The sequence below is a fragment of the Channa argus genome, chromosome 14 (genome assembly GCF_033026475.1).
Source record: "Channa argus isolate prfri chromosome 14, Channa argus male v1.0, whole genome shotgun sequence".
Taxonomy (NCBI): Eukaryota; Metazoa; Chordata; class Actinopteri; order Anabantiformes; family Channidae; genus Channa; species Channa argus.
In genome coordinates, this window is record NC_090210.1 from 17,275,318 (window position 1) to 17,303,188 (window position 27,871).

Sequence of the window (27,871 nt, forward strand, 5' to 3'; positions counted from 1 at the left end):
AGTTTTTAAGTGGAAATTATCAGAAAGGAGACAATTCTATTCTCTGTTTATTATTGAGGTCAAAGTGGTTATTGTTGTACTGTAATCACAAGTATGGTTCTCACTGACGGAAGGTCACAGTTCATCTACAGTAATTGTTATAAACACATCACATTTTGTAAAGGTACAAGAGGAACAGTATAAATGTAACATTTATACGACGTTCAGTCGTTGTTGTAATGTAGGACCCTGGTTTGCTAATGTAAAATAAGTGAGCTGTACAGTGAGAGCCATAAAGTCAAGCAGCAGAAATGTAATGCAGGTTACTGAGTACACTCTGGACTTTAAGCTGTGCTTTGCCGATAAAGACTTGTGGCCTTAGCTCTTATGTTGTTATAACCGTTGTCCTATAGTAAATTAGGCACCAAGTGTTAATCAGAGGTTTAGCTGGGAGAGCGAGATGGATCTTTAAGGATCTTGACTTTTCTTTGAATTTCTTGCCCGGTGACATTTTTCTGCAGACATGAAGGAATTATTTATGTTACTCTCAGGTAAAGTGTAACTTTTTTTTTTATCACTTTTATAGCGTGCAGGAGTTAAGGATACTGTAAAATAAATACTATTTTAGTGTAAGAACTGTAAAGGGGGCTGAGAAGTCACAAGAGTTTTCCAACAGGATGACCAGTTGTACCATGTCTGTAGTGGTTAAAATGTGCATGTGTAGAAAGTGTTTGTAGTTTAGCAATAGAAAAAGAAACAATTCAAATTTATAGTCACATTTCATTTTCACACTCTGTTTGTAATAAATATCTCTTTACAGTTTTGTTGGTCTCTGCGTTATCTTGTCCTGACGGGATGTTCAGATGTACATCTGAAGAATGCCTTCCTTCCCAACTCGTCTGTGATTTTAAGGAGGATTGTAAAGATGGCTCAGATGAAGAGTTCTGTGGTATTCTGACTTTTCTGAAGTACATTTGGATTTGAAAAGGAATCTCAACCAATGATTCGCAGTGACAAAACTTCTTAGAATATTTTATGTCTTTTATGTCCATTAGGGTCAGACACAAATATCCTTTGGAGTGTTTATTGCAGTTTATCTTGATGCTATATTTAAAAATAAGTTTTTTTCCATTATGAAGAAAACATGCTCACTGGTGATTTTACAGACGCTGGAGATGTTTCAACATCAAAACTATCCAAAATTTAATAATATTATGAAATGACATGAAACAACAGGAAACTGAAAATAAGTTACATAAGTTCACAAAATCGGTTCATTTTAATTTTTTTTTGCTACTTATTAAGGGTCATGTGACTTTGAAAATCACACCTGTGGTTGGAAAGATACCAGTGATGTCTCCTACCACTGGAAATGGCAGATGGCAAACATCACCTCAATACCTGGAGAGGATCACACGACAGGAAGCTCTCTAGGTAAAATCAATTTCTTTTTGTGTTCTATTTGTGCTGATAAGTTTTCAAAACTAATTCATTGATATAACAAATTTGTGGATTACAAGATCTCACCTTGGTTATGATCTTTTTTTTTTAATACAGGACATGTCATGCATATAGATGGTAATCAAGAAAGTGGGTTTTTTAAAAAGGCTGATTTGGAGTATGCTGTTGACAAGCCGGGCGCTCTGGGATGCCAGATCGGGTACTTATTTGTTGTTTCATATATTATGTATGTGCTTGAACATGTGACATGAATTTTTATTCACAGTTTATGTTACTTCACTGTAAATATGTTTCAGCTTTTGGTACCATATTTACGATAAGTCCGGCTCATCATTATCATCATCATCCTTAAAAGTAATTATTTTAAGAGGCACCACTGAGAAAACCTTGTTGGAGATTTCTAAAAGTCAGACGACTGGGTGGGAGAATGCTACAGCCTTTATTGGTAATCAGCCAGGAGGATACAAGGTCAGTAAAATATCCTGAACTTCACTACATAATAAACTGTTTACTTAGTGGAGAAGGTGAGGATCGCCCTTTTTAAAATATATTACTGTTGTATTTATTATGTTACATCACTTTAATTTTCATTTAGATTGATAGTGTAGTTCCTAATTATTTATTTATTAAGTTTTATTGTGCCTCTAAATTTAAGTGTATCTTTATCTGGTTTCCTGTGCTTATATAACCTGTAATTTCCCCTAGTAGGATCAATAAAGTGCCTTAGATTTTATTGTTTTACACTATGTTTGCCTGGTAGATTAGTTGTGAAATGAGCTCCCTCTGAAAAGTCACTGTCCATCTTCATTAAGACCCCACACTGAGTATGCTTTTAGTTTTTTAGTTTTATGGTGGTTGCCTTCCAAATTGTAGACGATACCTAGCTCTTTTGTAGCCATCGCTTAATTCGTGGTAAAAAAAAAAACATCATCTTGATTTCTTTTTAAACACTTTCTGCAGCTGCTGTTTTCATTCACCCCTCCATTTCTGGGGGCCAGGGACATTATGCTAGATGATGTCAGATTTGAGAACTGTGGAGAGGAGGATGTCCCTGTGGGATCAAACCAACTCTCATGTGATTTTGAGAAAGACACCTGTTCATGGTACCATGACTACTCGTCCAGCCTTTTGTGGGAAAGGATTAATGGGCAATTTTACGAAGAACCAAAAGGGAACGGTGAGTATTGAGATTAAATAAAACATTATTTTCATGAGTTAGAATAGAATATGTCAGGCATATGTTTGATAAAAAGGAAATAGATGAAACAAAGCAGGTTAACGAAGTCACTAACAACACAAACTAATCTGGTATATGGCCACTTATATAGCGCTTTGTCTAAAGCCCTTTACAATGTTGATTCCCATTCACCCGTTAACACACACACTTACAACACCGATGGTACTGGCTGCCATGCAAGGTGCTCACCTGACCCACCAGGAGCAACTTGGGTTCAGTGTCTTTTCCAAGGACACTTCGACACGTAGCCGGGGCCGGGGGACCGAACCACTGACCCTGTTGTCAGTGGACAACTGCCTTACCAGTACAATATTTGCTCATACAAGCAATATGCAACTGTCACAGTTTAGGAAAGTATTTGCCTTTTAATATCCGCTCAAAGTGTAAACTAGAGTGTGAATAATCATCTCCCAACATGTTGTTTTATTTACAGCACATTACTACAATCTATGTTTTTCCTGGTTGCATCCTGAATATACTTAGTACCTGATGAGTCGTAAAACAGTGCACAATTCATGAATCGCTTTTTTCTTTTACAGGCTACTACATGATCATAAGAACTAAATACAACATAGATATATCCTCAGCAGCCCGACTCATCAGTTTTCCTCGGCCTGCAGGTCAAGTCATATGTGTGAGCTTCTGGTACCACATATTTGGCAACAGCATAGGTACGACATCTAGAAGTACCGATGGAAAAACAATTCCAACTTTTTCTGAAAACCTGAATAATTTAAACCTGCTTCATTGACACTAGTTTTTTCTTCTGTGGAAAAGGAATAATAGGAGAGTACTATAGTGATAAAACAGTGTATTACATAAGTGTTATTCTAATAACCTTATAATCAGGTTCGTTGAGGTTTATTGCAAAGCCCTCTGGTGAACCAGAGACAGTTGTATGGATGAGAAGTGGCACCCAAGGAAACAAATGGCGATTTGCTGATCTTACCTTCAACAGTGACAAACCCATACAGGTATTTCTATTGTTTTTTTATGGATAGTTTATTCTTGTGCTGTTGGCATCATTTAAGGAATGTTTTTAGATTATTATTTTATTATTTATTCACAATGATAAAACTTTTTTCTAGTGAAGATGTATTGCTTGATTTAAGCATGTGTATAGTATCTTGAAGCTAATGTTTTTCCCAAATGAAACTCTTACATCTGATTTTTATGTTGTTTTTAGTTAACCTGGTCCTGTTTAACAGTGGGGTATCTTCAGTAAAGTTGGCATTTTGTCTCGCATTGAAGCCATTTTGAAACTTAAAAAGAGAGTTAACATAGCTTTAAGCTTTTAATTCTGTTAAAACCTCATCTTTAATTCATTCCTGCTGTTCTCCAGTTTATTATAGAAGCTGTGGTGGGTGGTAAGCAAGGGAGCATAGCCATTGATGACATCATTGTGTCCAGCAGTGAGGGTGGCACATGTCCACCTGAGAGAGAGTGCACCTTCCAGGGCTCCCTCTGTGGTCTTCTGCCCCAACCTTCTGCAAACTCCAGCTGGACACGAATCACAGGAACATCGCAACCGAACAACTTTTCAGGCCCTGCCACAGATCACACACTCGGGACAGAGCAAGGTTTCCTTGACTTGAAGTTTTTTCCAGCCAGATGAATCACAGAGAAAAGTTTTATCCCATAGATATATAATGATGGCATTGGGTGTTTAATCCTTTAAAAACTGGGATGGGGATGGTTGGGGTTTACTGTGCTGGTCATTGTCAAATTTGACGTCAGACACCACCTGTCAAAACTCGAGTGTCTAGTTTGAAGAAGAGCTGTCCTTTGGACATTACAATATGTAAGGCTACAGTATGTAACTGTTTTCCAAACATAACATTACTCAAAGGCTTCTGAGACTCACAGAACAGCCGACCAGCAGTGCAGAGATTTAGCTTCTTAAGGTTTTTGAGTAAGGCTTAAAACTATTGAAAGGGATGGCTGGGCAAAGCTGAGTGAATTGAGTCCAATATTATTGCTATCTTGAGCCCATATTTTATGAGTGAATACTTTTTTATTCAGATGTTATATCAAAGGGAGTGAACTGAGGATAGACACAACTGCTTATTAAGATGGATTAAGTATTCTTAAAATAGTTTTTATCTATCTAATGATTCTCTGATAAATTAAAAAAATCCAATGTGGTTTTTAAAAAATATATAAAAAGTCTTGAATTTAGTTTGTATACCCTGCAGAAAAATATAAAAACACTAAGCACATCCTTAACTCCACCTTTTATGTAGGTTATTATTTGAGTGCCCAGTTATGGAGTCACCCTGTGGGATCTAGAAGTGCGATGATGACTGCAGTGATGGAGCCCACCCCTCCTGATGGGGAATGCCTCATGTTCTGGTACTACATGGAAGGACGTGGAGTGGGGGAACTCAGTGTTTACCTTCAAACAAATGACATCGACCAAGAGCGTGTGCTGCTCTGGGACAGAAGTGGAGATCAGGGGACGCACTGGAGACATGGAAGAGTGACGCTGTTTAGCCCAAATACCCCATATCAGGCAGGTCTACACCCACCTAGTGTTTTTTTTATACACATAAAAAACATTTTCAATTATGTGTAAATGACTAAAGTATGAGTTAAAATCAGTGTTTCACACTATGTGATAGGTCATTTTTGAGGCAGTGGTTGGAGATGGACCACGGAAAGACATTGCCATTGATGACCTCACTGTCTTTAATGGTGCCTGCCCCCCGCAAGGTAAACTGTAAAGTCAAAAGATTTGTAAGATGTTTTTTCTGGGGAGCCAAGGATTGATAAAAGTGTTTAAGTATGTGTACGTGTCTGCATGCTGAATGTGTATATGTGTTCTTTGTAGGTTTTTGTGACTTTGAGACGGATTTCTGTGGCTGGGTGAACTATCCTCCAGCAGAATCTGGGGTGGACTGGGACTGGCTCTCAGGTGACAGTAAGGGTACTTTTATCCCAAGAAGAGACCACAGCACAGGCACTTCCTTAGGTAAGTCATCACACACGCTTCTTCTGCTATCACTGTAATGGGCGAAGCATTTTGCACATCAGAAAAGGTGGACCACAACTGGAATCCTTCATGAGAAGAAACAGAGAGACTTACTTAGATATCTCAAGACACGGACTAGCAGGGAATATATGTGTAAATAAAAAGACTGAGTAAGATGTTAACTTTATAGCATGTAAGCTGCTCAGACCGCTAATGGCACACGCATGCACATAGAAATATGTAGTTATTTTTCTCTCATTATAGGCCATTTTGCATTCTTCATTCCACCTGAGTCTAATAAGGAAGAAATTGCACAGCTGCAAAGTGAAAAGATGGAGGCTGTAGACAAAGCTTGCCTGGAGTTCTGGCACTACACACAAGGGTGGTCAGCTAATAGTAAGTACTGTTAAAGCCGTTGGTTGACTGTTTTATTTGGTCACCGGTTTAAGTTACATATTCATGTAGGTAACATATACATTGTAAAATTTGCTTTATTTAGCATATTTATTTTTAATGTGGAATTAACATTTATTGAAATAAAACAATTTTACAAGAGTGTAAGTTAAACTAGTTATATAAAAGTAAAGAGTGATGTTAAGGATCACAAAAGAGCAATAGTGTGTACATTAACATGAATATAAAAAATAAAATGATTTTTTTAAAGCATTGACTTGGCTTCACTAATATTCTGATGTGCATGGTTCACTAAAGGTCTAATTGCCTTATTCAACTGCTTAATGATTTATCTCTGTCTTTAACTTTATTTCACATGGCATCATACAGATTGAGATTCTTTTTTTCCCCCATACTCTCAGGGCCCTCAGTCATTACACTGACAGTTTTTGTGAATGACACTGCTGGACTGCGTTCTGTGTGGAACACAAGTGGATACATGAATAATACATGGATCCAAGACAGGGTGGATTACAGGTCATCAGGTCCACACCAGGTAGAAAAACAAAGATAATATCATGATACACTGTTGAATTCTACCAGAAAATTACTGTCTCTAAATACATAAGTCTAAAAATACTGTTACTCTTTATCACAGATTATTTTACAAGCCAGTTGTCCCGCCTCAAAGGAAGGAAGCTTTGCTTTGGATGATGTCCACATCATTAGAAATGAATCTTGTCATGACATCATACTAACCACTACTCCAAACCCTGTCACTATGACCACTGCTGCTCCTGCCTCTGCCATGGACTGCAGCTTTGAGCAAGGTGACATTGGGAATAAATAAATAATAAATAAAATAAATAAAGTTTTACAGCTCTAAATACTAAATAAAAAAGCTAAAATTGAGGCCAGCTGATTTTGGATAAGGAGCATTGCTTACTATTAATGTAATAGGCTGTATATGTCTGTTTATCACATTGCCTTTGTTGAACACAAAGGATTTTAAGATTTTAAACTTTATCTTGTAAATCAGGTCTTTGTAGTTGGGTCCAGGAGGACAGCGATGATTTCAACTGGTCTCTCACTAGTGGATATCACATCGACCAGCCATGGGATGGACCACTGTATGATCACACTGTAGCAAATGATCGAGGTATTCATATTGATGTTTAATATGAGCATCAACACTAATATTTGATTGACAGTAGGAAAAAATGGCCTCATATAAAACCCTATGGGGCTATAATGAAGATCTTTGTAACCACTGTATGGTTTAATAAATACCGCATTTTTTCTCAAATCTTCAGTTTATGTAATTCTAAACTGGTTATCTTTGGACTCTTTTGGAAAAACAATGGTCTACATATCTGTGTTTTCTTCTACCAAGGTTTCTTTCTGCTGCTGAATGGATCTGGTTCAATGGACAGCCAGAGAGCAGTCGTCTCTGCTCCTGTCGTCAATCTTACATCGCATATCTGTGTTGCATTCTGGTATTATATGCTTGGGCCTTCAGTATCCACCCTGGATTTGCTGGTTCAGACAGTATGTATCGTAGTTGATATGTACATACAAGATATATATTTTATATATATATAAAAAATAAGAAATTTATTTAAAAACAGCACCTTGTGTTTAAGGTTTTATTACTATGTCTCTGCTTTAGAGCTACAGTATAATTAACTGGTTGTGTTCTAGAAAACTTCTGAGCTGTTAGTCTGGACACGTAGAGGGACCCAAAATCCAGAGTGGTTGAATGCACAAGTAACCATCAACATGAACGATACAATACAAGTAAGACTGAACACAACCACCTGTGCTGTGGGTTAATTACTACCACAATGCACAAACAAACGTGAGATAAATACAAGAATCTTTGAAATGTGTCTTAATTAGTTTTAATTAACTTTGTCTATTTATGTTAAAAACTGATTAGATTTCTCAGCTGATGTTCACTGGTCAAAGAAATACAAACAGCCGAGGGTTCATTGCTATTGATGACATTTCAGTGAAAGAGGGCGTCTGCAATATTCAGGGTATGTGAACACAAACCCTGCACTGCCTGATGTTCACAGGAAGTTAAAGCACGCCGGAGATTATTACAGCTTTGTCCTTTTCTACACCACTCTAGATGTGTGTGGGTTTGAGTCCGGCCTGTGTGGCTTTGAGAACCATGTCAGTCATAGGGGTCGTTGGGTTCGCCAAAGGGGAACAAAATATCACGTGGATCACACCTATGGAAGTGAAAACGGTGAGTAGAAAACTGTGGAGTTTCAGGGCCAACTTAACACTGCAAATATCGGAATAAAAGAGCAGAGTTTTCACGGTCTCACACCAAATAGGTGAAATGTATAATTTAAAGTGAATCATTGGTAAATTTAACACAATTTAAGAATGAAAAATGGTTTTGAGTAGTAGGTTGAGTCCTATCAACAGAAACCTGGCTGTTCTGCTATTTCTTGCTATGTTTTCTAAATTGTGCATTTTTATTGTGAGAACTGCTACTACAATGATCAAAATAGGTATTATTGTCAGTCATCCTGTAACTAGATAAAGCCCATGACTGCGTGTGAAGGCTCCTTCTGGCTCCTTCTTTTAGGTTTCTACATGACTGTGAAGTTATCAGACTTCACACAAACTGAAGTAGCTCAGCTGATCACACCAGAGTATCACTCAGGTACTGAGATGTGTGTACGTTTCTGGTGAGTCCAGTGCTACAACCACACACATTTATACGTTGTCCTCTGTTGAAGGTTTTAATGTTTGCATTGTGTTTGTTTAGGTATTGGTTACCTGCAGAATCCTCTAATGGGCTTTCCATCCATTTGCTGCTAAATGGGGAGGAGAGTGAAGCCCTTTGGGAACGATCTGGAGTGCCCTCTACAGACTGGGAGGTGGCACAGGTTACTGTGTCCTCCCCTGCCAAATTCCATGTGAGCTGTTTTTTTTTTTTTGCAACAATGCCAACCTGTTTTTTTTTTCCACAGCTTATGATTAAACTGCATACTGTATTTTCTTCATACTGTTTATTTTACTAATTCCTGTCAGATGCTCAAACCAGTTCCTGTCTTTCACCAGGTGGTGTTTAAAGCATACCATGTGCCAGGCATGAACACTACAGTGAAAATCGATGATATTTATGTGAGTGATGGGGCATGTACTCCACCGGCCAACTGTGACTTTGAGTCTGGACAGTGCAGCCTGGTCAACATCCTTAAAGAAAATGGACATGACTGGGTGATGGCCAATGGTGGCTTCCAGGGTCCATCTACAGATCACACTACACAGACCCCAGAGGGTATGACCTCAGATTTACTCCACTATAAGATATACATTAATATCCAACTGGAGTAAACATAGAAACTTTGATGTTTTCAGTTGTTATTAATGGGGGAAGTATGTCTATATTGTATGTATGTATTTTATTGTCTTTAAAACAAACAAACCAACAAACGAGTCTTTAAATATTATCCATCCATCTATCCATCTATTCATTTGATTTTGACACTGGCATTTCTAAAATTGATATCTTCTCTCTTCTGTATTTGCTCTGATTATAAATTTTGCTCTGTATGTTGCTTTTTATTGTTTTTCAAGATTTTCAGATTGTAAGACCACTGGGTTCATTTTGGGTTCAGTGTCACTGATCTCATTAACCTGATGCTGCAGTAACTTGTCAAGTGGCCTGAAGCGCAGCTATTAGTGCCAAAGCTACAGCTAACTTTGGTTTGATTTCATAACTGTAGAGGGCACAAAAGGAGAATGGGTGGCTTTTAAATGATAATGTATGTTAAAAATATGGCTTCAAGCACAATGAACATGACCAAAGTCAGCAATACCGTACACAGATACTGTATCTACTCAATGAGAAGCAATGATTCACTATAAATAAGTTAGCATTGTTCCTTTAACTCAAATTGCTGTGTAATTAATACCTTGTCAGCATTTGGATAATCTCATGTTTCGACTGTGTTTGACTCAGCCTTTCACATCAAGTTAATAAGCTGACAAAGTACAGTTGCCATTGTTGTGGGTAATGATAAATGATGTGTCTGTAGGTGGAGTTCAACACTTGCAACTTTATTACTCATGACTTTTTTTCCATGACTTATCACATAATTTCTCTCCATTTCCAACACCTCATCTTCTTTTCCTTTCGGCTGTTCCTTTTCAGGGGTCACCACAGCGAATCCTCTGCCTCCATCTAACCCCTGTCCTCTGCATCCTCTTCTCTCACACCAACTAACTTCATGTCCTCTCTCACTACATCCATAAATCTCCTCTTTGGTCGTCCTCTAGACCTCCTGCCTGGCAGCTCCAACCTCAGCATCCGTCTACAGATATATTCACATTCTGTCCTCTGAACATGTCCAAACCACCTCAATCTGGCCTCTCTGACTTTATCTCCAAAACATCTAACATGAGCTGTCCCTCTGATGTCCTCATTCCTGATCCTGTCCAGCCTCGTCACTCCCAAAGAAAACTTCAACATCTTAAGCTCTGCTACCTTCAGCTCTGCCCTCCGTCTTTTCTCCATTTCCAACAACTCATATAAAACACAATCAGAATAATAAAACATTAAGGATCAATAGAGAAGAAGATTAAAAACGTCTCTCCACATTTTTTTCATTCAACAGTTGACTTGCAGAGGTGATAAATGCAGGTACGACACCCTGATGGCCACCAGTTCTATTTATGGGTTACTAAGCAAAAAAGCTCATCTCTCTGGTCCACTCCTGTAATCTTTTGAACAGGTTTTAGCAATGGTATTTAGGCTTTTTCTATCTCTTAATGCCAAATCAATAACATTATTCTCTCCTCCATTCAGAGCATTTCTTTTCCAATGAAATTAAAGTTATTGCACTCAAAGTTTGAACAGTGAGAATTGTCACACAGGTTCATCTACCATGTATTTAAATTTCTGAGAAAAGAATATTAAATTATCAAGTATTACATACGTTTTCTATATTAATGGTTAACTTAATATTACTGTTCTTTTTTTAAGGTTGGTTCTTGTTGAGCTCTGCACTGCACCAAAACCACAGCAGTCTAGCACATGTAGTGTCACAATGGATCCAACTGAAAGACGCCCCCTCCTGTTTCACCTTATGGTACCATATGGATAGCAGGTCAGCAAAAAACCCACACTATCAGCAAAAATCACCACCCTTTTACACCATACAGTATGTGACAATGCAGAGGATGCACTTTATCCTGTTTAGTTTCCTCAGTAACTTCCTCAGAAAGTGTGCACAAATGTCATTTAGACATGAATCACCTGCTGGAGTTTGTGCACAACCATGGGTATTCTGTGGCAGAGTTCACTATGTACAACATTGATCAGCATGAGTTGAATGAGCTGATATATGCTGTATTCTGTACGGGGAAAAGGTTATACAGACTGTGTCTGTGCCCTTACCAACTAAATAAAATAAACCAAAACACAAGAGGAGTTAATCATGATAACGTACTGTAATAAAAGACTACTCCTCTCACAGATCAAAACCCCAAAACAATGAAATGTGAATCATCTCACCTAAATCTCTGTTAGTAAATGACTTAATAAGCGATCATCAATTCCATTTATTTTGTCTTACTAACACCTGACTGCAGCAGCCAGATTATGTCAAACTAAATGAGTCAACCCCCCAAGTCATATTAATTTGGTTCCTAGAAGCACAGGCATCCTTCCATTCAAGCTTAATTTAAAACCCCCTTCTATTTGTTACAGACTTTCTATCCAATTTATTGCTTAGTACAGATAAAGTCATTATAGTGGGTAACTTTAACATTCATGTAGAGACTGACAGTAACTGTCGCAACACTGCATTTAATTCATTATTAGATTAAATTAGTTTTTCCCAAAATGTAAATAAACCCACTCACTGTTGTAATCCTTGCATACGGCATTGAAACTGATAATTTAGCAGTATTTCTTCATAATTCTCTTTTCTGACCATTAAATGACCATCAAATTCAAAATGAGCTAATGTTTTCCATGAAATGGTAAATTGTCTCAGTTTCCACATCTGATATGTTGTTTATGTTCTATTGTGGATAAAATATGGTTTGATGAGATTTGCAAATCATTACATTCTGATTTTATGTAGGTTTCACAAATTGTCTCAACATTTTTTGAATTGGGGTTGTATTTTTCAGATAAACTTGTGGTTAATGATAAATCTTTCACACATAGAAAAGTTAGTTATGGAGGTCAACAAGGTTCTGTGTTAAGACCAATGCTTCTCTGGGCCTCTGAGTTATTTTTGACCAGGATTTGTCCTTTACTTCACATGTAATGTATAATATAATTCACAATACTTTAATACTACAATGTTATCCCAAATTAAAAAAAAAAGGAATGAAAATGTTTATAAATGAGTTTCTATAGTTTTTTACACCAGTTTCATTGATTTTCATTTTTAGTAGTGGCAGAAGCACACAATGCTTTGCAAAGATCAGAGACACTACTAATACTAAAATCACCTATAAGAGCAATTTTATGAAGTGGACAAATTATTGTTGGTTAACAGAAGCTATTATCACATGTCAGGTATGAAATAAAAGGATTTGTCTGTTGTTTGCCAGTGACTCTGGGACATTGCGGGTGTACATGCGGACAGGGCCATCGGAGGAGGTTCTGATGAACAACAGCAACAGTAGTGGACAGAGATGGAGAAAGTTCTCACAGTCTGTAGAGAGGATCAAGCCTTTCCAGGTACTTTCCACACTAGTGATTGTAGTATAATAATATTAAGATATCATATGAATAATAATCACTGATTTCCTCAAAAACCTTGTGCTTTAGCTGCTGATTGAAGCAGAGACTTACAACACAGGGTTTATTGCCATTGATGACATGAGTCTCACACCAGGTGTTTGTCAAGGTACTGAAGTTGTTGGGTTTTTTTTTATTTCTTTAGTAATTTTTTGTTTTATGCATTTAATGAAAAGTTAATTTTAAAAGATAAAATTATTTGTTTTTCTTGTAGGGAATGAAACAAGTTTAGGATTTGTGGATTGTTCATTGGAAAATGGTACATGTGGCTGGGAGGACAACAGTGTGGGACAGTTTCAGTGGGTGAGAGGAAGGAATGGTACTGAGGACACTGGACCATCTGTGGACCACACACTGGGCACTGAACTGGGTAGGATCACACATTAGCCTCTGGTATACTTTCTTTGTGTACTGTACAATGGGACAGGTGCAGCACAAAAAGTATTTTTTCTAAAATTTCACAATTTATAGAAAAACTACACACAAACATATTCAAAAACAAAGACACTAGATGCAGGTAACCAATACCTAAACAAACACTAGACATTAAAAGTTAGATGCTCAGTTGGAAACAGAGCAAATACTGTATTTAGACATTAAACATAAAGTGTGAAATGCTGTGCACAGTGTACAATCCTGGATTTGCCATTGTATAGTATCCAAATTAACCACAAATGAAAGAACGATTAAACAAATATTTATACATTCTTTAGGAAATTTGCCAATTTGAAAAATATGTTTTGGGTAGGGCAAGAGGGGGTTTTAATGTTTTGGCCCTCTATTCATTTTTAAAACGGTGGCTGAAACATTAAAACCATCTGTTAATTGTATGCACTCCAGTACATCTCCACTTCCCATTATAAGACCTCAATGATGAACACATATTCGAATTATCACCTTTCTGACAGTTTATTTTTTATGAGATAAGCTTTAGGAAGAGCTGTGCCTGTAAGTTGCTTTGCAAACTAAGCAAAATGTGAATTTCTAGGTTGGTACATGTCAGTGGAGTCTGCCCAAGGAGATCAAATGAGCCCTGCTGCCCTGCAGAGTCCCACCTTCAGACAGGCCAGCACCACTTGCACATTGCACTTCTACTACAACATGTATGGAGAGGGTACGTTTTGTATATGCACAACGATGAAACAAGCAATTCTCCCTTCACATATAAGTCCACATGTGGGTTTCTCTATGCAGTCTTAAACTATACACTGTCTCAGACACAGAAGACCTAAATGTGGTGCTAAAGGAGGGTGCCCGGACCACAACACTGTGGTGGCTGTCTGGTAACCATGGAGATTTGTGGCAGCACGGGGAGGTAACAGTTGGTCGAATCCCTCTGGACTTCAGCATTCTGTTTGAAGCCTCCAGGACCTTCAGCAAGCCTGGACACATTGCCATTGATGACATAGCTTTCGCCAACTGCACCCTGCCTGGTAGCACATCTGAACCTTTTTTAAATAACTTGGTTGTTTTAAAGCTGATAATATATATGTAATATTTTTTGTTTCCTTTTCAGAGGCCCAGCCCTCATGTCCACAGAGTTCATTTGTGTGCAACAATAGCGTGTGTGTGGAGTACAACCAAGTGTGTGACTTCAGTGATGACTGTGGGGACTGGTCTGATGAGAACAACTGTGGTAAGATATAAGAAACTTCGTATAGTGGTACATTCATATAGTTTTGCTCTGCCTGTACGCTCCCTCTTTACTGTAACCAACACAACATCATTAGAATTCTGGAAAGTTGGGACAAAACATAAACCAGACCAGATTGATAAAAACCAAAAAAACAACATTTCAGTGGTTTTATATTTCAGGGAATTTTAGTGTTCACACTGTATCCAAACAACCTTGTCATAAATCTGTTTAAAGTATAAAGTTGTGTAATTATATTAATGTTGGATTGGATTTAGATCTAAACATAGGCCTACGTATCTTAAGTATCAACAGGTTCTGACTTGTCTACCTTTTACTCTCGTTTTATGTGATAATAAAAACTGATGTAGAGCAACAAGGTGTAGTAGAGCGCTGCAGCTTCGAACAAGGCCTGTGTTCCTGGGCAGAGAGTGATGTGGACACACCTGGAGCTGAATGGACACATCACACGGGACAGGAAGCCTGGCCCAAAAATGGGCCTCCCAGGGATCACACCCAAAACTCTGCTGCAGGTATAAGGCCATTTGAACTACTTAGCGAAAGGAGGAACCTAATGGGTTTTCCTCTGAATGTCTTCAAACTCCATCATTTAATTTATATATACTGAAGTCAGTAATGCTGCACTGTTTTCTGTGTTGCATGATGTTTCTATGCAGGTCACTATGTTATCCCTGGGCCTCACTTGACTGAGAAGGGCCAGGCTTATGAGATTCTCTCCAAAACTTTACTACCTAGCTCTAACTGCACTGTGAGTCAATTATACTGTACACTGCATGCAGATGGGCCATATCTGTTATTATCTCATGTTTATCTCTTTTCCATAAAGTACAATACATCATTAACCAGTCTCGCACGTTAACAGTTCACAAGTCTGTTCATCAGAAGAAAGCTATTTATTTTTATTTCTAAAGAAAACTTTTTACAATACTTCTTTTAAATGTAGGTGAGGTTCTTCTACTTTAGTCTGGACATTGCTACCAGCAGACTGACAGCCCGGTCCAGGACACTACGATCTGGAAGTGGTGACAGACTGTTGTGGCTCAGGGAAAACTCACAGAGCTACAGCTGGCAGAGAGCAGAAGTCACGCTCACCTCGTCAGCCAGCAGCAAGGTCAGCAGGGACACAGATAGTTATTAAATTTCAAATTTAAGAGAGTGAAGTGTGTGAACCAGGGCCTCATTTATGACAATATTGCATTGTTGAACGTGCAAGCAAACGTATATGTTAAAACAGATTTTATTGTCATTCACGTCCTTGCAACAATATTCTTATACAATATTTGGCCTTGACTTAAAATTTCTGTCATCCGTATCATAATACAGGATAAAATGAACAAGGTCAGAATGTCTAGTTTTTCCGTATGCCTCCTTGTCAGATTGTCTTCAGATATGAGCATGGGGACGGTCGTAGAGGCCTAGTTGCACTGGATGACATCTCTTTCTCCAAAGAGTGTGCCTTTGATCCGGATAACAATGAACTGCCTGACACGTCACCCACCTCTGCTGTGCCTACGTCCTCTAATACACCAACTTCTCCACCTTCAACCTCAATATCAACTCCACCAGTCAACCCCTGTCAGGTAAACGACTCGCCATGGGGACAGTGGCAGTTGTGTAAAACACAAAAAAAAGTATTACTGCAAGTGTGTAAACATGTTTAATATTCGTTTTCTTTGGTGTTACAGGACAAGCAGTTTTTCTGTTGGCGGTCAGATGGAAAAGTGTGTATTCCGTCTACTTTAAAGTGTGACTATCATCCAGACTGCCCCCAGGGGGAGGACGAGGATGGCTGTGGTAAGCTGCATTTTGCATCCATTTAAAACAGATTGTACAGTCCTGCAGTAATCCAGCTTTTGGTGGCCTAATGTTAGAAAAGCAAGCTTGTGATTACATCCCAAGGTCACAGGTTCAACCCCTGCTCTGGCAGAATTAAATGTTCCATCATCAGCTCAGCTGTGGTGCCTTTGTGCAAGGCCCTCAATCACAGCCGCTTTAGTGGAGCTGGTCAGTGACTGTGTGAATGTGATCACCGTGTTTGTGAAGGGCAATGGTAGCCTTTCAGTGAAACTACCTTATATGAATTGAGATTGAAATTAAAAAGTAAAAACAGTAAAGAGGGGTGGTGGCTTTTTTTTTTTTAGCAGGGGAAAGGGACAAGCTACAAGTTGTGGATGTACTGTTTGAAATGCCACTTGTGGCACATTAATCAATATTCACCTCACTTCTTTTCTCAGCAGTATGACACACACCTTCTTTTCAACTTTTTTTAGGTCCTTGCACATTTGAGATGGACCAGTGTCAATGGACTGATACCAGTGATGGACAGAGCAAGTGGCAGAGACAGAAAGCCAACAACAACACTGAGCCGCCGACAGATCACACTACAGAAACAGGTGATTTAAGTGGCTTATTCATTGATTTCATTATCGATTTTGCAGACCCACACAAAAATAATTTTGCAATGACACAATACAGTAATGCAGCTGTCACATAAGCGTATCCTTCAATCTTCCCCCAGCAGTTAAGTCAGCATGTTTGAGCGTCAACTTTGTTCAGACATTTTCCCTCATTCTCAGGTTACTACATGAGAGTGAATTTCAGTCAGGGGTCAACACAGAGTGAAGCCCAACTCCGGAGTCCCTCACTCCCCGCTTCATCCCCCTACTGCCAGATTCTGTAAGTGATAACCATAACACCGATGTCCACAGTTCTCTTACTATCCTTAATCTCTTTAAATTATTTGTTTTGATTTAGAGTTGTGTGAATTGCTCAATGCTTCCCTTTGTCTTTCTACCACGCAACTGTCTTCCCAATCCAACACTCTCCTCTTCTTCCTTCCTTCTTTCCTAAACCCAGGTTTCACTTCCACATCAGAGAAGAGAGTGCTGGGTCACTCAGAGTGCTTATGCAGCAAGCTGAAGGGAGTGAAGCAATCCTGTGGTCACGAAGTCACAGCACTGTCTCCCATTGGGTTGCAGAGTATCTGCCACTAGGCCTGCACCAGCAGCCTTACAAGGTGTGTGTTCGTGTATTCAGTAAACAGATAAACAGTTTGTTCTTTTATGCAAGAGACATACAGATAAAAACAGAACAAATAAAAAATGTGTATTAATGAGGAACAAAACAAAATGCATGTGCTCTCATACAAGATACGAGGGGTGTGGTTTTATATTGACTCTATAGGCCTTCAGAGTCACATCTCAATCTATGGATACGTTTTGGCTTTATCTGGCCCAGCAAGTTTCCGTCAATATCTTACTCATCTATGTATTTACATTCCAAGGAAATCTTATTAATCAAACTGCCAGATGTTTTTTGCATACTATATGTTCTTCAGTATGTCTGAATGTTATAAAGCTGAGGTAGAATCATATTATGACATCTTTATTATTATGTACTATGTTACATTTGTGGACACCCTCATGTAATGTATTTATATTTTCTCACCATCACAGGAAAGTTATTACCAAAAAATAGCTGAAAGAATTGATTAAACATTGGAAAGTGAAAATGGGAAGTGAATATAAGTAGTGCCATTAGTTTAGCATTTGAACAAAGGTGGAGAGGGTGTGAGAATGAAATTGCAATAGATTTTTATTTACATGTCCACACGCTGGGTATTAGTAATGTATGTGCAGTATAATGCAGTGATATTAATAGCATTAGTTCAATGACATTCAATAACATTGATGTAATTATTTATACTTTCAGCTTTGGTTCAGTAGCATGACTAAAATGACTCAGTGGGGCACATCTACTGGAGATAATGTTGTTGCTGTGGATGATATCTCTTTTCTAAACTGTGAAACATCCTACCAACCACCAGGTGAATATGGTTCAACTGAGTTGTAGTAATATGAATTTGGTGCACAGTGCTTCCATATTTTTGCTGTGTTTAAACTGACAGCAACAAGACCTGGCGATGAAGGTTGGCTAATTTAGTAATTCTTTTTCCCCTCCCTAGCTCTGTCTGCCTGTGGCTGCTCTTTTGAAGATGGTATGTGTGCTTGGAAACAGGGAGCAGAAGATGAGTTAGACTGGCTCAGCAGGTCTGGTCCTACTGAGACCCCAAACACTGGGCCTCCAGGAGACCACACCACTGGCAAAGGTCTACCACTACTTTTAATGGACTATTTACTGTCGCCCTCATTTCCTAAGACATTACACAGATAAGTACAGGGTAGTGTTGTGCACTTGAGTGTCCTTTATGATGTGCTTTGTATCTTTCACTGCAGCCAAATTTATATTCTTAGTATTATTATTATTATTTATATTATTACTATATTAATAGAAAATTAATAGAAAAACAGTGTCACAACGAAATGTTTGTATGATAGTGTTTCCACTGACTACAAACAAACAAATTCTGTTTTTTTTTGTTTTTACATATTTTTAGACTATATTTCTAAACACCCTCTAAAAAGTGTTAAAATAATTGTTTAAATAACCAGTCATCTCCTGATCTCCTCTCAGCTCCGAAATTATTGCACAAAATACTTTGTAGACAATTTGTCTTCTCAAGCGGACAACCCAGAAAGGTTGTGATTCATCAAAGTGTGTTGTTTTACAGGGAAATACATTTACATTAAAAGCTCCCCGCCCAGTGTGAAGGGAAATATGGCCCAACTGAAGTCATCTCTGCTGCCACCTGCTGGAGAAAAAGGATACTGTGTGCGATTTTGGTACCACATGTATGGAGCGACTGTGGGCTTTTTACGGATGCATGTTCAAACTGTTGATCCCTTTGAGAAAACACTGGTAAAACATGCATGAATTGAAAAACGTTTTGGGTTTATGATATGTTCAGTCAAAGCTGCTGCATGAAAACTATAGGGAGTACATAAGACAGTCAAGGCAATGTTTTTGTTATGTTCTGTTTGGGTTCAACATATAACTTCCCTTTACCACAGTAAAAAACGGCTGTGAGGCTGATTGAGAAATATTTGTGGTCGTTACCAATTTTTTTTCCTCTGTTATTATATTTCACGTAGTTGTGAAACACTCATTGCAAAATAACATTAATGCATGGTTTATTCAGTAAGAACCATGGTGTTGCAAAAACCTCACATCCTCATTGTGATGAGTGAATCAGCCTCCTGTCTTTCCTGTAGGTGTGGCAAAAATCAGGAAATCAAGAGGATGAGTGGCTGCTGGTTCAGACTCATGTAATGTTGCAGAAAGTTCATCAAGTGGTTTTGGAGGCTACAGTGGGAGGAGAGGCAGGGGACATAGCCATTGATGACATCTCTTTCATCAGTGGACCATGTCCAGCCTCTGGTAAGAAGGCTCAAGTTGGGAAAACATCCCATAAAAACCAGAGTGCATTAAATGTGGATACTGTTTCAGATGACTAGATTGTTTTTAATTTTTTAATACTTTGTCAACTATTTTCAAACAATTGGTATGTATCCATTTTGGCCGTGATTGACTGGGAGTGGGGCCACTTACATTTTTAGTGAATATTTTTTCCCCACAGTGAATCTTTTTTCTTTTTTTGGCCTTTTGGCTTATCCCGTGAGTTCAGGGTCACCCCAGCAGATCAATGTCAACATGTTTGATTTGGCACCGTTTTTTACAGCCCTTCCTGACGCAACCCTTCCCAATTTCTACCGGGCTTGGAGCAGCACCGCACAGCTGGGGATGGGAATGGACTGTTAGGGGTTTAGTGTCTTGCCCAGAGACACTTCGACATATAGATTGAACCACTGTCCATGTGGTCCGTGGTTGACTGCCTTTACTAACTGGGCTACAGCCGCCCCTCCCCACAGTTAAACATATCCTCTCAAATATATTCTCCTCCACCACTCACCCTGATGTCCTGTCATCCTGTTGAAAATGTTTCATTTGGTTTCCACTAATGTGTGATCAAATCCTGAGCAATAGGATGTGGGAAAGTACTACATGTACTTTCCCACATCCACATGTAGTACTACTACACTTAGTGCTACATGTTGAAATATCCTGTTTGGTAATATTATGTGCATTGATCACTGTCAATAACCCCTATAGAAATACCCAAACCCATCTTCAGTAGAAACAAATGTGTCTTGAGAAAGTGAGGAACAACTGATTAATAACTAAACAACTGTGCTCAATGACAATAAACTTGTTGTTATTCTTCTCATGTTGAAGACTTGTGTGACTTTGAGGAAGGGAGCTGTAACTGGCAGCAGCAGACCAGTGATGACTTTGACTGGGTCAGACAGTCTGGCACCACTCACAACCCCAACACAGGACCAGACAGTGACCACACCACCAACACACCCACAGGCTATTACTACTACGTGCCCTCCTCTACAGCGGACCGTGCGGGGCAAACAGCTACAATGTTTTCACCACTATACCCTGCAGGTGGGAGAGTAACCAGTGTGTTTTCTACCATCTAAGCTGTAATCGTCTTTATGGTGCTATAAATATGCTGATTCCAATTTGTTCATGTTTTCCCCCATTTAGCAAGATCGTCTAACAATTATACTAAGAATGAGCTCACAGTATCCATGTTTTGTATATTTCACAGTTTATGCAGACAGAGTCTCAATCAGATAGGGCCAAAACATTAAGTTAAGCAATAGTGTAACCAAGTATGATGCAATTTAAGATTTTTAAAGGCTTTGAACAGTCTTAACAGGATTTCCATTTATTTCATCAGAAATGGGCCTTAAAAATTCTTGCAACAGCCTAGAGACTTAAAATGTATTTATTTTTCCATCAAACTAATATTTTTTGTGAAATATGTAATCCATTCCATCCAAGATGATTAAAAAGGTGCCTTAGTGATAACTTGCAGAAGCCCAGATTGGGCACATACGTTCTAGCATCTTGAGTGTTCTGAATAGTTGTTGGTTTCATTTACAGGGACAGTTCTGACTGCTCTGTTGACCAGTTCAACTTTTCTGTCTAACACAAATAACTTGACATCTAAGTAGTCTAATGTTTATAGAGGTAAAAAGTGAACAATAACAATTTTGGTGGATATTTCCTCTGATGTTTCCATATTGAAATCACATTATCTATGGTTCTCCTTCCTATGGTCTTCAGGCAAAGGTTCTTGTTTGCAGCTGTGGTACCACATGTATGGCAAAGGCATGGGGACTCTTAATATTTACCAGCAAAGTGAAGATGGAAAGAAAGCTCTGATTTACTCTCAGACAGGAGACCAAGGCCGGCTCTGGAGGTTCGCCCAGGCCTCACTTTTACCTCGGATTCAGACTTACAGAGTAAGTCACAATGATTTGCCCAAAACAGCATGTTAGTACATTACATGACTCAATTTGTACCAATAGACATCCTGTGTTTTAGATCGTGGTGGAAAGTGTGAAGGCTGGCCCCACCCGGGAGGGAGACATGGCCTTTGATGATGTACAGCTGACAGATTCTCAGTGTCCTGCTCAAGGATTCTGTGACTTTGAGAACAACATGTGTAGTTGGAGCAACGTGGGTGGAGAAGTTGACCAGGGAGACTGGCTCCGTAGCAGAGGAGCCTCCCCTAATCCCAACACTGGGCCCAGTGCTGATCACACCACAAACTCAACACACGGTCTGCAGTTTTAATCAAATGTATTATGAATACATTAAAGTAAACATTACATGGAACCACAGCAAAGCGTTTAATCAGTCTTAATTACACTTACAGTCTTACTCTTAAAAGTTTATATTTTACAGTCCTTATTTGAAGTGACGTTAATTTACACAGGTTATAAAATTACTACAACAGCATTTTCAGGGATTTATAATTTGATGGTGTTACCCCCAGGTTACTATCTCTATGTGGACAGCTCAGTGGGTAAGTGGGGAGACATGTCCTTCCTTGTCAGTGATGTCTTCCATCCATCCACTAGAGGGCACTGTCTTAAATTCTGGTACCACATGTATGGCAGCCATGTTGGGACTCTTAGAGTTCACATTAATGACAGGTAATGTAACTGTTAATGTCTGAGACATGAAAGCATTAAAAATACACTTACAAATGCAATATCTTACTTTAATTTGATCATGTTCTGTGCCTTAGAAAAATGCATACTGGTGGTAGCGAAGAGGGGATTCTGAAGTGGATTGAGTCAGGAAACAAGGGAGACAAGTGGCAGGAGGCCAGTGTGTCTATTAAACATGAAGAAACATTCTGGGTAATTATTGGTTGGTTTGTTTGAGGAGGATCAAGCTCAAACATAAATTAAGTCTAATCATCCAGGATCGCTTCGATAAAACTTACTGATAAAAACAAATACAACATGTACAAAAGGTGATATATGAATACATTTTTTATTTTTTGCTTGATTGAATCTCTCTGTTTTTGTCCTAGTTTGTGTTTGTGTATCAGAGGGGGATGAACACAGGTGGGGACGTTGCTCTTGATGACATCACCATCTTCCCGGGCGAGTGCTACTCAGGGCCCCCCACTGACCCTCCTGATTACAGTCATGGTAACCTGAATCTATCTTTACTTACGTCAGCTGAGCTACTAATATAAAGTGTCTACAGTATAACTTTACTGTTAAAAATTGAGGTTCCGCTGCATACGCTACATTTATGGACTCATCTCCACTTATATTTTTTTTATACTGAACACTGAGGACTAAATACTGCATGTGGTAAACACTATTTTCAGACCTATTGTAGATTATAATGTGCTCCTATGTTAGTTACAGCAGCAGGATGGTGTATCTGGGATTGACTCACAACACGGCTCATTTAAGCTTATTTAATACTTTCTTTATAACGAATGTGGGCACAGAGAAATAAGCTTTTGTGTTTCAGGTTGCAACTACACAAACAGTACCTGTCAATAATGAATGTGAGATAAAGCCTCATTTATATGTCAGAAGCCTCTTAAGAGCTTAAGTAGAAGTGTAGTGTGTTTAAAAATTCAAATGCCATCTTGTGCTGATTACATCTTTGGTCTCTGCAGAGACGTCTGTTGGCCTTGCAGTTGGTCTGACTCTGTTGGTTGGACTCATTATCTCCATTCTTCTCTTTATACTAAACCGGAAGCATCGTACAATGTACACTGAGGTTTAAATATATTAATTAATATACATAATAACAATATACACATTTATGTATGTTGCCTGCTGACGTCTGTGCTTGTCTGTTTTAGGCACCGGCCGACAATTATGAATAACGATACGATTGTCCAAAATTCTGTATTTGACCTCTTTGACTGTAAAATAGAGGTAAGTAGTAATGATCTAATGAAACACATCTTGACTCCAAAAAGTTCAGCTGCTAAAAGATATTTTTCTTCCCAGGGCACACAACATGGAACTGAGTCTAATTTTTCCTTCTTCAACAATCTGTACGATCCATCACCACAAGTGACTGACACCACTTTAACTTCATCAGATGCTTAGTCCAGATCACCACCTACAAATAAACTCTACCCAGTGTGTAAATTACACCCGTGTACTTGAAGATATTTTAATTATGGTGTTTAGAAGATGTAGCATTTTGCTGGTGTAAAGCTTGCAAATATAGCCAACCAGCGTACCCCCCATGACAGTAAACCGTTGCTAATACACCAACACATCTGTTTTTGGAGTATTAATAATTTGATAATGTAATTTACTGCATTGTATGATAATGTCTGTTGCATTATGTTGTACATTTCTGCTTTTTAAGTACATTAAACTCATAATACTCCTGCACTATAATAAGTATGATTTTCAATACAGGGCTTTTACATGTAATACTGTAATTTTACATAGGTATATTTGATATGTGTTTAGGTAAGTAAATAAAGCTCTGCAAACACCAGAATAGGAATGAGAATTGCAAACATGCAAGTGTTTAAGGAGCAGTGGAATAACAGTGACATTTTTCATTCTGGAGTGTGAGTCACAGGCTTTATTGCTGAGATTGTTAGTGATGAGCTACTATTCAGTCGTGTGACACACAAACTTACAAATCTAGCTTCAGTAAATCACTGCTATACAACTCTTCACAGATGACTGACAGGGAACAGGAGAAATATCAACAATGGAAATTGCCTTCAAGCAGTTTGAGTCCAATTTACATGACCAAACAAGATTACATTTAAATGTGCAATGAAGTAAACCAGTAACACGTCAAAATAACATTAAATGTGTAAGAGAAAGTAAAACATAAAAAAGCCAGACTAGTGAGGTAGATTTACATTAAGACTCTTGCAGTTGAGCCAACCAGATAAAAACTAAAAGCTTTTTGTCCTGCACTTTGGGACAACAGACTCATGTTCCCCTTCCTGTTTCCATCTATTGTTGCCACCTGAATCAGAAAATACATTCAGCTGCAGTTTCTGGGAACAAGTTGGCACTTTTTGCAGTAAACAACATGTAATATAAATGAATATATAGAAACGATGTATTGTATTTACAAAGTCTTTTTTTTTCTAAGTGAGATTTCTGACTAGAGTAGCTTTGCTTTAGCTCAGCTTGTCGAGGTTTCATCGGCTCCTCTGCGTGAGGCTGACGCGTCTGTGCAAGTCCCGACCCCCGCACACTGCGCTGCAGGAAGTGAGACACTGTACGGAGCGAACAATGGGAGTGGACGTCCAAACCGTAAGACCCGGAGACGGTGAGAATTTTTAATTGCGATGAATACACACCTTAATGTTGTATTTCATTTTATGAGCATACAATGGATTTAATGCGTGTTTTCATTCTTCAGGAAAGACTTACCCGAAGAAAGGGCAGCGTGTCACCGTCCACTATGTCGGTAAGGTTTCGTTGCAAATTGGAAAACTGGTTGTTTGGTTTTTCCCCACTTTCACTTAAAATGGAAAACGGTATTCGCGCCAATGTATCGTTGATTTGATACATTAACAGTAAGTATGGCAACGTTCAGGGTAAATAAGAAGATGGGCGCCACCACCCGTGGTTAGCAGTACTAGCATAATGCACTTAGCTTAGCCTAGCTTAGCTGGAAAACTGAAAACGGCGGAAAATAAATACCGATGTTAGAAGTGTTACAGAACCCAACGCTACAAAACCCGGCCGACAAACCTTTCTAAGCTTATTCATAAGACACCTAGTTTTTGTATAGCCGCCGCGAAAAAGCAGCATTTCGCATTCATACTGAGCCAGGCCAGCGGTCCCTTTCTTTGTGCTAAGCTAACCTATGCTACCATAGCATTAGCGCCATGGTCGACGCATTCCCGTACTGATGGTTGATACACTCCCGGTGCACACGATCCCATTTTATTTTTAAGACTACAAAAATACTAAATGGAAGTTTTAATATGCGTGCAGTTATTGCGCAGATGTGTCTTAATAAGCTCGTTTTATCAAATATCAGAACGTATGTCAGAAGTATCAAACCCTTTCTTCTGGCAACTTAGAAACAAGCAAAGTTAGGCATTTTTGTTGTGTTTTTTTTTTTTAACACAACCGGTAACTTAATTGTTTAATGAGCAAACCGCTGATTGGTCTTCTAGAGGATCGATCAGTTGATTAATTGTTGCAAATTTAAACTCTTGTTTACAACTTTCTTTCTCTTTTTTGTCTTTAAACAGGCAGGTTGACAAATGGAAAGCAGTTCGACTCCTCCAGGGACCGGGGAGAGCCCTTCCAGTTCACACTTGGAGAGGGTGAAGTGATTCGTGGTTGGGATGAGGGTGTAGCCAGGGTAAGGAGTTGAGGGAGCCTCCCACTTATCATGCGATGTAGCCAAACATTTAAATGATAATGTGCAAAGCTGGTCATGTATGTTATAAGAACAAAGGTTATCTCTTAAAATGTGGTTTGTTAGTAGGAGGAGAAAGTTAATAACAGACAAAGCTCATGTTTGAACACAGGCAGAGCAGAGATGTGTCCTCACTGATCTACTCCTGCTGACATTTACTGGGCAGGTGGGGTTAAACAGATGCTAACCGGGGAATGAAAAAGCCAGTGTTTTTTAACAGCTTGACCCGTTTTAAGTTGGGATGACTCCGCTCTATGTTACATTAATATTACGCTCTTGTGTATCCCTCTACTTTATCCATCCATTATGTAAACCGCTTATCCTGTTAAGGGTTGTGGGCGTGCAGGAGCTGAAACCAGCTGGTTACAAAAGAGTAGATCGCTGTGTCCCTTTTTAAATAAAAACATCCAAAACAGATTATTTAAAACCATCTCGGCCTTATGTGATTTGCGCTTCACTTCCTCTACAGATGAGTGTTGGCGAAGTGGCGAGGTTGATCTGCTCACCAGACTATGCGTACGGAGCCAGGGGATACCCACCAATCATCCCAGAAAATTCCACTCTCATCTTTGACGTGGAGTTTCTGAAATGTGTTTAAAATCGAGGTTGCACTTCAGAGTTTTATCATTACACCCACATCTCTGACACAAATTGCTCTCTAATTAAAGGTGCTGTCATAAGAATTTATATAAATAAATACAGTTTTTATTTAGAAATAAATCTGCTATCTTTGTATAATTGAGATAAATGACAAACAAACGTTAGAGGACACTGTATTGCTGATTGCTAAATGAGTAGATCATTACCAGACTTTCCAAATGCTGGGTAACACCTTGAGTAGGGGAAGCGGCTTATGTGAGAGTATTTATTTGGCTGAGTGCAGTAACAGACAGAGCCAGGCTAAGATATGCTGCCGCTCACTGTATCTTCACATTAGCCAGACGGGTATCAGTCATCGTCCACTTCTGTGGCTACAGTTTCCCTGAAATTATGGGTTATTCCTTTTTAAAATTCCAACATGTGGTTAATTCTGAATTCATTGTCTCCTGAAAACCATACGTTTATAAAAATACTGAAGAAGACAACACCTTTGTTTCTGGTCAAGTTGTTTGGACACATTTCTACTCAGCTGAGTTGACCATTCAGAGCATCTTCAGTTGTTAAATTTAATGGTTTATTTGGCCTTGTACATTGCCATGTAGAATTTTCTTGTTCCTTAGTAATTTCAAATAGCACAAAATGTAGTTAATGATGACGAGCAAAGACTGAACCATTGGCACTAAATACACTTGCTTGTTTTTCTTCCAACATCTCAAAGATAGTGTGGTAATGACTTTTTATCATCAAATGTATCCCCTTTATTAAGGTGTGACTTTATTACTACAAGTTGTTGACAGCAAAAAAAATTTCTTTGTATGTTTCGAAACAATGTTGTGATTTTAATTCAATTTTCATATGTACTTGTGTTACCATCTATAGGATTAGAATATCATTTTCAAACTCAATTCTAATGCAATACTCTTCGGTCTTTTTTTTTTTATAAACTTATAGGCCTGAAGTGCAATGTGGAACCTTTTTACTGTTTTATTTCCTCACTGTGTCATCCATTAGAAATTGTACTATCCATGGTTACAGTTCTTGAATTAAAAACCTTCCTGTGTGTATGTTCTGTCACCACAATTGTATTACATACAGCTTTACCTAAGGCACAATATTTGTCTCACGCACTATTTGAACCAA

The 27,871-nt window shown here is 38.6% G+C and overlaps 2 protein-coding genes across 3 annotated transcripts; both read left to right on the forward strand.

The window, feature by feature from the left end:
* Positions 1–360: 360 nt before the first annotated feature.
* si:ch211-106h4.4 (MAM and LDL-receptor class A domain-containing protein 2) lies at positions 361–25,025 on the forward strand. 2 transcript variants are annotated; one of them, XR_010910588.1, is made up of 51 exons: positions 361–530; positions 800–928; positions 1,285–1,413; positions 1,537–1,639; positions 1,737–1,908; positions 2,401–2,617; positions 3,217–3,348; positions 3,527–3,651; positions 4,020–4,257; positions 4,921–5,189; positions 5,299–5,389; positions 5,508–5,648; positions 5,913–6,044; positions 6,464–6,597; positions 6,700–6,871; positions 7,081–7,200; positions 7,435–7,589; positions 7,743–7,838; positions 7,981–8,080; positions 8,176–8,295; positions 8,644–8,746; positions 8,827–8,977; positions 9,123–9,342; positions 11,050–11,173; positions 12,633–12,762; positions 12,853–12,931; positions 13,037–13,192; positions 13,811–13,936; positions 14,040–14,255; positions 14,339–14,458; positions 14,827–14,988; positions 15,133–15,224; positions 15,420–15,587; positions 15,853–16,056; positions 16,162–16,270; positions 16,747–16,869; positions 17,053–17,152; positions 17,333–17,492; positions 18,188–18,302; positions 18,441–18,584; positions 19,047–19,234; positions 19,588–19,753; positions 20,609–20,827; positions 21,515–21,693; positions 21,776–22,013; positions 22,230–22,389; positions 22,485–22,599; positions 22,776–22,896; positions 23,382–23,485; positions 23,571–23,646; positions 23,722–25,025. XR_010910588.1 is itself a non-coding variant. In XM_067474248.1 (51 exons), the coding sequence occupies exons 1-51, from the start codon at positions 503–505 to the stop codon at positions 23,821–23,823; spliced, it is 7,263 nt and encodes a 2,420-aa protein (XP_067330349.1). In that variant the 5' UTR covers positions 362–502; the 3' UTR covers positions 23,824–25,025. The 2 variants fall into 2 exon arrangements, 1 of the variants encoding a protein (XP_067330349.1); XM_067474248.1 differs by having other exon boundaries at positions 362–530; positions 23,382–23,475.
* LOC137098234 (peptidyl-prolyl cis-trans isomerase Fkbp12-like) lies at positions 24,848–27,795 on the forward strand. Its single transcript, XM_067474253.1, has 4 exons — positions 24,848–25,024; positions 25,118–25,165; positions 25,962–26,074; positions 26,601–27,795. Exons 1-4 carry the CDS (start codon positions 24,988–24,990, stop codon positions 26,727–26,729), a joined length of 327 nt encoding a protein of 108 aa, XP_067330354.1. The 5' UTR covers positions 24,848–24,987; the 3' UTR covers positions 26,730–27,795.
* Positions 27,796–27,871: the final 76 nt, after the last annotated feature.

What these genes read in the sequence shown, in the direction of transcription:
- LOC137098234 (XM_067474253.1), top strand. Translation starts at nt 24,988, where the DNA reads ATGGGAGTGGACGTCCAAACCGTAAGACCCGGAGACG. An exon ending in TGTCACCGTCCACTATGTCG is followed by an intron (nt 25,166 to 25,961) that starts GTAAGGTTTCGT and finishes GTCTTTAAACAG; the next exon opens with GCAGGTTGACAAATGGAAAG. An exon ending in GGGATGAGGGTGTAGCCAGG is followed by an intron (nt 26,075 to 26,600) that starts GTAAGGAGTTGA and finishes CTTCCTCTACAG; the next exon opens with ATGAGTGTTGGCGAAGTGGC.
- si:ch211-106h4.4 (XM_067474248.1), top strand. Translation starts at nt 503, where the DNA reads ATGAAGGAATTATTTATGTTACTCTCAG. An exon ending in ACAAGGGTGGTCAGCTAATA is followed by an intron (nt 6,045 to 6,463) that starts GTAAGTACTGTT and finishes CCATACTCTCAG; the next exon opens with GGCCCTCAGTCATTACACTG. An exon ending in GGGCGTCTGCAATATTCAGG is followed by an intron (nt 8,081 to 8,175) that starts GTATGTGAACAC and finishes ACACCACTCTAG; the next exon opens with ATGTGTGTGGGTTTGAGTCC.